The sequence below is a fragment of the Pteropus vampyrus genome, unplaced genomic scaffold, assembly GCF_000151845.1.
Source record: "Pteropus vampyrus isolate Shadow unplaced genomic scaffold, Pvam_2.0 Scaffold381, whole genome shotgun sequence".
NCBI classification, from domain to species: Eukaryota; Metazoa; Chordata; class Mammalia; order Chiroptera; family Pteropodidae; genus Pteropus; species Pteropus vampyrus.
The window spans coordinates 169,696-178,564 of record NW_011889162.1 but is presented as its reverse complement, the minus strand read 5'-3'; the positions used below and the strand labels follow the sequence as shown (position 1 = coordinate 178,564).

The following is an 8,869-nucleotide window of genomic DNA, read 5'->3' as shown; positions in this document are numbered from 1 at the left end:
ACCGAGCCCCCGGCCGCGGCGGCCGGGGTGAGTCGCCGCATCTGCCATCGGCCGCGACCCAGAGGTATGATTTTTGAGGCAGCGTCAACGCGCTTGGATCCCTCATTTGCACATTTCCCTAACTGCCTGAGTATTCACGGTGGAACATTCCCGATCTGGGCGCGGAGCCCCGCTAGGCGCGAGCGGATTTAGCGACGTGCTAACGAGGGCCACCCAGTCAAGAGTGGTCGCTGGGTGCGTCACGGCGCTCGGAGAGATCCCAGGCTGGCCTGCCACGGGAAGCTGCTAGAATACCTTAAGTGAGCCCCGAGGTCCCCACGCAGCGGCTGCATTCGCTGAGCTGCGGGGGTCTGAACCGCATTGGCGGGAAATGTCACCGCCGCACGCAGAGGGTGCCTGCAAACCCCCGGCTGCTCGGAGTCTGCCTCTGGCGCCCCTTGCTCAGGACACTGTCCCTGCCCGGCCAGGAGGCCAGGAGGCTGGGCCGCTCTGCGGGCGAGGGCCAAGGCATGGCCGCTGACAGGCACGCCGCGATGACAGAAATTCACTCTGAGTTGCAATTAGTGGCACTGTCATTTTCGGGGGCTCCTGCCAATTAATTAAGCCTGTCAAACAGGAAAACCACGGCGCTCACATGATAATTTATATTGGAAGAGACGAGCCTCACGGAGCAGCACAGCGGCTTCCTCCGCAAACGGAATTCTCCCTCAGAGCCCCGAAATAAATACGGGAAAATAATAAAACAAAACAACGGACAGCGTGTGTGGGGGGTGGGCCCGCCCAGGGAAGAAGAAAGTTACGCTGTCCTTGTGTGTGCCGGTCGCAGGCACAGAAGACAGACAGGCTGATTAAAACCCCCGGCGAGCCCCCAGCTCCCCGAACCCTCTGCGCCTGTCCGGAATGACAGAATCAGAGGAGTTTATTCGTACCATTAAGCCCCAGAGAACTTAATTGAAAGAGGAGCACAGCCCGGACCTTGACACGCGGGAGGTCACGGTAATTGCTGCTGGACACATTTAACATTAAGATAATCAGGCCATTAATTACCCTTTGGATCATTAAATCAGCCAGTTGCAAAATGAAATTTCTGCCTCTATTACTCACTTGAGAGACCACAGGGGTGGCCTTTAATTTATCAGTGAGCTTGAGCTACAAAGGCTGGGGCCGGGGAAGGGCAGGCGGGGAGGGGGGCACGCGGCGGCGGTGCGGGGGCAGGGCGTCCGTCGGCCGTGCTCGGTGATCGTGGCAAATTAACTAGGTAAGATAACCTCCGCTTCCAAAGGCAGAAGCTGGGGGTATGTAAATAACTGAGCGCAGACAGGGAGATGAGAGTCTGCACGCCACTTAGCAGGATAATAAAGGAAATCATCCTTGATTATCAGTGCTAATTTGGACACTGCCGGTAGCTTGTTATGCGTGTTCTGAGTAGCATTTAATTAATTCAATTGCTTGTTAATGAAAGAAGTGACATGTGGGGAGCAGATGCCACCCGACCGCAGATGGGTTCTGGTCATCACTGCAGAGTCCTCTTTTTTTATTTTTTTCCCCCTATTTCTCCCCCTGCCCATTTTCTTTTCTTTTCTTTCTTTCTTTCTTTCTTTTTTTTTTTTTTAAAGAAAGAAAATAGGAAAAGGTTTCAAGCATAGAGGAACACTCAAAAGAGACAAAACATTGACCTCGGCGGGCCAAGAACTGTTGAAAAATAATAAGATGAGACAATCCCGGGGCTGCGGGCACTGGTGTCCCCGAGGCCCCATTTGGAATAGGACATCTCCATGCCAGAAATTTGAGCCCGAGATTACTATATTGTGATCTTATGATCAAACCTACCGAGACAAAGACGTGGCCAAGTGGTACTGCTTTTAATATCTCAGAGTTAGCGGTGGGGATCCAATTATTTTCAGTTTGGATACATTTTCCCTTTATCAATATCTCCATGTGCATAAATAAGATGAAAGCGGCGTTCTGGAATCAAAGAGAAGCGGACCCCGGGTCACTGGGCGGGCCGTTCCGGCGACAAGTGCGTGGCCACACTCTCCCACGCAGACTCCCGACGTCCGGCTCCGAGTCTTCCTCCCGAAGTGCTGTCCTTTTATAAGTTCAGACAAGAGGGGAGTTGAGGTGCGCAGGTGAACTGGCGAATAATGGGGGAAAAAGAGAGAGAGAGAGAGAGAGAGAGAGGATGCTAATCGAGGGAAAGGAGTGAACGCAGAACCAGCTGCCTCCAGGCGGAACGGGAGGCGGATGCCACGTCGGCTGGGCTCGCGGCCTCCCTCACGGGCTCTTCGCGGACGTGAGAACAGCATTCTCCTCCTCTGGGATCCTGCACCACCACGGACAGGCGACAGCGGCCGGTCCCCGCAGACCTGCACGGCCGGGCGTCCCAACGCCGAGACACGAAGCTGGGAGACGAAGGGAGAGAAGCTGCCGGGGGGCATGTGGCACCCGAGGGCTCTGCTCGGTCCTGGCAGGAAGTGATCCCCACGGCAGTCGATCCTGAAGGCTTGCGAGTGAACGGGGGTAACGCCCGCCACGGGTACGCAGCCCGCAGGCCGCTGGGCACCACGGCGTGGCCGACGGTGGGGCGAGCTCACCGGTTTGCCGATGTGGCTCTGCCGTGTACTGCGCTTGTCAAAGTCCCAACCTCGCTGAGATGCACGAGGGATCCCGAGGTGGCGAGAGCACCGGACGGGTGGACGCTGAGCCGCCGCGGGTTCGCTCGTTCACGTGTCCCCTCGATCAGCGGGCGCGTGACTGTTTTACGCTCTCCACCTCTGAGCTGCTGCTTCTTTCATTTGAAAGGGTCACTGAGGAGCTTGGTGACGTCTCTCTAAGGTCATAACCTGTGTCCTCACAGTGGACACAGAGCCCCGCCTGGTGGCTCCAGGCCCACATGTGTACGATGACAAACTACACGGTGCCGTGCACAGACTCACAGGCTGAGTATCCCGGAGTCCTGGCTCTAGAGACCACAAAGTGCCCCTCTAAACCCCGAAAACCTAGTTAACTCTGTCGCGTTACGACCCTACGTCAGCATCCCCGTTTAAAATCAATATTTTAAGTGTGAGCTTAAATGGTATCAATAGCAATTAGAGAGCGGCATTCTGATTTCAGCCCAGATGTAGTTAATTGTTACGGCATCGACCTCCTGCCCACGTTCCCTTCTCCAAATTAAACCGCCATCACGGCGGGGGACGAAGGCCACCCTCTTCCCTCCTGTGACGATAAATTTAATATCGAATGCACTGGAAAAAATAGCAGTTGTTGCAGAATCCACCCGAAAAGATTTTTTTCTTCTTCCTGGGAGTAATTAAAAGATGCTCTTCCTGACTAACGATTGCCGGGTTAGGAATGGGAAGTCAATATGCGGCGCCGTCGTCAGCTTCGATGGATCACAACGCTGTCCAAAGTCTGAACCGCCAGGCGGCTCTCGGGGTGGCTGAGACCCGGCAACCAATTACGGGTCGGGGTGCGGGCGCGGCCGCAGAAGGCCGCCGGCTGGTTGGAGGCGCCTGTCCCATTGCGCGCACAGGTCTGGGTGACTCCGATGCGGGGTGCTTTTGGGGGGCCGACCAGTCGCTCCTTTGGAGAAGAATCTGCTTTATTCCACATTCCCATGTTCGTGAATCAATCAATCTCTCTGTGTGTGCGTGTGTGTGTTTGGGGGCTGGAACATCACATTTCTAATTATATTCCACTGTCAGAATGAATCTTCTGAAAAAGATGGAATGGACCGAAGCTTCTCGGGAAAACAGCTGGGCCCTTTTTCAAAGACTCCGGCTGCATATATTGCACTTGGCTCTTCCTTGGATAGAGATAAAAATTTATTGAAATATTTCTTCTTAGTTTCACCTTAGGGCCACATTAAAAGACCCCTCCAGCTGTTTCTGCTAGCAATCACAGGTTTGGCAGAGAGATGCCGAGGGGTGGGTGGGTGGGGGGTCTTTCCTTCCTGTCTTGGGGAGGCAGGATCCTGACCAGGTATCGAGTCTCACATCCCAGACTGACGTCGAAATTCAGGCCCAAATCTTGAGCTTTTCATCTCTATTTGAAGCAACCGCAGGAGGTAGGGAAGGTGGCGGGTGTGTGAGTTACTGCATGGTTATACTACGATGTAATAACAACTATGTTATTATTGGTTCTCATTTCTACAGTGTATCTAAGGCTGGCACATGTTCCACTAGGACCACAGCCCTCCATGGCCTCCTCGCCTCGTCTCCATCCCTCCTGGCGACACCGCTGGCTGCCATTAGTGCTCTTGGGCATAGACGGACCTTACCTGAACCCGGACCGGCCCCGACGGCTCACTGTCCATCCACCCCCTGTTGCTATTGCTCCATCACCCCCGGCTCGAAGGCTCGCCCTGGCCCTGGCTCTGCCCCACATCCACATTTCCCACTTACCCGAGGGTCTGGCCCCACGGGTGACCGCCTCGAGATTTCCAGACTCGCCCCCGAGGCATCACACTCCTGTGTTTGCCGAGGCCACTCCCATCCTCCAGGGTGAAAGCCCCTACACCCTTAGGCCTGGAAATCACCCCATATTTTAAATCTCAGATGTCGCTTCTCCAGTGAAATGGCCCTGGAGCACGGCGGCTGCACGCACCCCCCCATTCTGTGGATTCTGCCCAGTTCCGGCGCCCTGAGCTGGCCCTGGGGACGGCCGCCACGCACTGCAGAGCCACAACCGACATTTACCGCTTCTCTACGAGACGGCGCTCAGTAAATATGTGTTGAGTTTAATTAAAAACAAAAACAAAACTCCCCGGGAGAACTATAAAAGGCAAAAAAAAGAACCGTTCGACTCTCATATGTGTTTCTTTCTTAGACACGGACAGATTTCAGGGATCCCAGAGTCACCCCGGAAACACCAGGTGACCTGCCCCCACCCCCACCACCTTCGAGAGGAAAAGCAGCCCACGGCGCCTCGGGGAAGGACACATGACCAAAGGACAGGGGGTGCTTAACGGCGGCCGCTCGACTCGTGAGAAAGGAAGGCCCCGAAATGTCTCTGAAACACACAGGCGTGAGGTGCACGGCCCTACCTGGGACAGAATGGCGCACGCGCATGCGCCTGGCCACCACATGGGAACACAACTGCACACACCTGTGCACACGGTCGTCGCTTGTGACTGGGATGACATTAATATAGTCACCGGTAAAAAACTTAACCCACATCCTTCGGGAAGAAAACCAGTAAAATGCACCTAAGCCGTCAAAAAGAAATTAATTCACATCTTTGTTTCCGATCATTCTAAAGGCGCCGAATTCTGACAGATGGAAAAACAAACCTTCTAATGCATGATGTTAGCAACAGTATATACATTCCTTTTACACAAAAACAGTAAAATGCATGAAGTTAATTTTCCAATTTTTTTAAACCGCTGTTTTCTGCACTCACATGCAATCCAATTCCCACTTGTTTTTCGTTTTCAGACCCAAATATCCTTCAAAGAAACTATGTCTATGAAAAACTGGAGAGGAAAACAAGAATTAACCTTTTAAGAATGTTGTGAGTGGACGACCCAGCTGATTTCTGTGTGCTAAATCAAGACAAATAATTTTTTTCAAGCGCGTCGGTTCTTTGGCTCGTAAGAAAGTTGTCCGTGTTCACGTCGCATGCCACAGCTCGTACGCAAAGCCCCGCCCAGCACACCTCTGCCATCGCAAACGAGCTCACACTGGGCCCCCCGCCCCGAAGAGAAGCAGGGCAGAGGACACAGCAGCTCCGTCCTCCGCAGTGAACCGGAGGTGGCACCAGGGATTCGTTTTTTCCAGCGCTGATGAAGCGGTCCACCCACTGCCCGCACGCGACCAGCACGCGGCGGGAGGAACCCATCTCTGGTCCCTCCTGTGTGGCCCGACCGGAGCCCGCCCCCTGGACTGTCCTGCAGTCTGATCTCCAGCAGAGCAAACCAGAGAAGTTTAAACGGCGCTAATGTCTGGGGAGTGAACGCCGCAAGCGAACCCCACACCCTGCTTCGGATGTGGGATGTGGGATGTGCACCCGCGGAAGCCTCTTCCTCAAAACCCACGGAGATGAATGGTCCTTTCCGCCACTACGAAGCAGGCGTCCTCGAAGACATGCCATTTCATCACCTCTTAGGTGCATTAAATATGCATGCGTACTCAAAAACGGTTTATAATAGCTGTAAATGAAAAATGAGAGACTAAACGGCCTCAAAATAAATGCGTTTTTTACACTGGGTAACAATTAACGTTAATGAGGAGTCACCATACATGACACCCTACTTGGTTGATTAAAAGTGTTAGAAATATATTTTAGAAAATTAAATTTATTTTGTTAGCATAAACTGTGTGTGTGCCTGAACCGACGGAGTAGATGCTCATCAAAGATGTAGGAAAAACAAAATTAAAGAATCAGAAGTTATAAATGGTGCTAACGGCACGGCTTACTCCTATCAGAAATGGATTAATTAACGTGACATATTTATAAGGTTAGAAGCTCAATGCATTTCTAAGAGGGGGAGCAGAGTCCCCAAGGTGTAAAAATAAACAGAAAAAATTGAGGAGTCTGAGTAGTCCACGTCTGTCGAAGACCCATTTTAAATACAGACCTTCCTGTGCTGGTCTGACCAGTGTTCCTGCAGGTCGGCAGGGCAGGTGCACCGGTGGCTGTCACCAAGGTCATTTCCGGTTGTCTAACTGTTGGCAGGACTCCCCGGAGACACAGCCCTTCCCACAGTCCTACCTTGTGGAGTCCACTGAGGGCTTCGTCCGCCCCTGGCTGTTCTCTTCCCAGACGCTGTTGGCCAGCTCGTTCCCAATGGATGACATCACCTTGATCAGCTCGATCGGCCAGTCGTCCAGGTCCAGAGATCGGACACGGGAGAGGTGGGTGCCGAGGTTCCGGTGGATCCCTGAGCACTCGATACACATGAGGGCCCCTAAGTTCAAACTGGCCCAGTTAGGATCTGTGGGGAGAGGAAGAGGGTGCCACACGTGATCAGACCGTCCCCACTCACTCCACTGCCCGTAGGGTGTCAGCGACGGAGCGGCCCGTCGGTCGGAGCTCACGGTCAGAGTCCCCCCTGGAATCTCACAGGTTGTAATCACGTCCCAGCCAGTACATGGTGCTGTTTTAGGTGTCTCAAAAGACTGGACTGTCGACGGCTACTTTTAAATATCTGGCTTCGGCCAAAGCCTTGGGATCTTGGAATTTCCCACACGGTAAGATTCACTTCCCGACACTTCGACAGCAGCCTTCTCCCCGAGGACAGACGCGCCACGACAACACACACCATCCACTGTGGATGGCGGCCCCTGCTGGCGGGTGTGGCGAGGGCCAGCTGGGTCATTCCCAAAGATATACTGCCCCTCACACCTGCTTCTGCAACCACAGGCACGTCCACGTTCTCATCAGTCACATGACGAGCACGTGTGCGAATTCCAAAGCGGAAAGAGAGGCATATCAGGACGAAGAACTGTGGTTTTTGGTGATGCTTTTTCGGGGTAGCCACTGAAGCCACCCCCAATGGCAGCAAGATGGTGGGCAGGGTCCCCCCAGGTGGGGTCCCTACCCAGTCCCATCGGCCCTGACTCGCAGAATGAATGGCAATGTGCCTCTGTGATCCTACGCCAAGGACAAGGAATGAGTTCAGAGACGAGCCTAGGCCCCCCGAGCTGGATCGCACACTGTGGGGTGACGTCAGTCGGCTGAGAACGTGAGCCCAAGGCCGGCTTCACACTGGAATCTACGGCTCATCTGCGGAGATGGGGCTGACACTGACAGTCAATGGCTTTCAAGTCATCCAGGGACAACTGATGTTTACTCTGGGGACACCTGAAGAGTCAACAACAACGACAAAAGCCCCCAGGCAACTGACATGCTTATTTCGGGTCATTCCATAGACGGCAGAGGACCAGGAATGGCTGTACGCTGACCCACCAGACACCAGGCAGCCACTAGCGCAATGTCTGATTCGGACCCAGCAAGGTGGTGATGGAGACCTCAGGACGTTCCAGTTGGGAAGAGAAAACAAATGCCCCAAATAATAACAATAAAAATGAACACGGAAACACATACTTAACGCTGAGAGTCGTCGAAGGGCAGTTACAGGCCGCGTGGAGGCTGCGCCCGGGCCTCGCGGGGTGGGAGGGGAGGGGAGGGGAGGCGTGGCCGACAGCGGGCAGAGGCCCAGCATGCCTCCACCTGGTGTCACCTGTCCCCACGCCCCTTCACAGCCGCCTCCTGCACTGGCCACCTCTGCTTCTGTGCCTCCCAGGGGCTGACGACCTGGCCTCCATCCCCACCGTTCCCCTGGCACAGGAGAGCCAGTCACCGGGCAAAAAACCCGAAGGACCCTGTCTGGCCATCATTTTATCCACCTTTTGGCACGCCTCCTGATGACACCGCCTGACGCCGCCGCCTGACGATACCGCCTCCCGACCCTCCCCGATCTGTCTCCATTCGTCTGGTTGCTCCATCTTCGTTTCCTTCCCGACTACCTCCCCCCCCCAAATCTGCCCCACACCTCGGGAGTGTGCGGGCATCTCTTCTGATCCTGTGTTCTCCTCCAGGCAAACTTGACCCAGCCCACAGCTTCCCGTCACCCAGAGGCTACCCCAGGTCCCCTCCGCCTGTTCCTCCCCGAGACGCAGGAGCGTTTGCATTTGGACACGATGCAGGCATCTCCCGCCAAGACTCCACCCTGTGAACACCGTCTTCCGTGAGGGCCCCTCGCATCGCAGCGGGTGGCGGGGGGCTCACGGCACTCAAGTCAGGACCCCGGGAGCCTGCCCCGATTCTTCCAACGCTCCTGACCGCCAAGGCCACAGTCCCCCAGCCAGGCCCCGTCCTGCTCCCACGCACCGGCAGAATGCGGGGCGCCTCCGCCTCCTGTCTGCAG

At 54.7% G+C, this 8,869-nt stretch overlaps 1 protein-coding gene across 1 annotated transcript in view; it reads right to left on the bottom strand.

Annotated features, from left to right (window-relative positions):
• Nucleotides 1–8,869, bottom strand: part of LOC105305397 (arf-GAP with GTPase, ANK repeat and PH domain-containing protein 1-like) — a 144,281-nt gene that overhangs the window by 44,014 nt on the left and 91,398 nt on the right. The window contains exon 6 of the mRNA XM_023523188.1: nt 6,712–6,934. Coding sequence (XP_023378956.1) covers nt 6,712–6,934 — 223 coding nt within the window. The remainder of the gene's footprint in view (nt 1–6,711; nt 6,935–8,869) is intronic.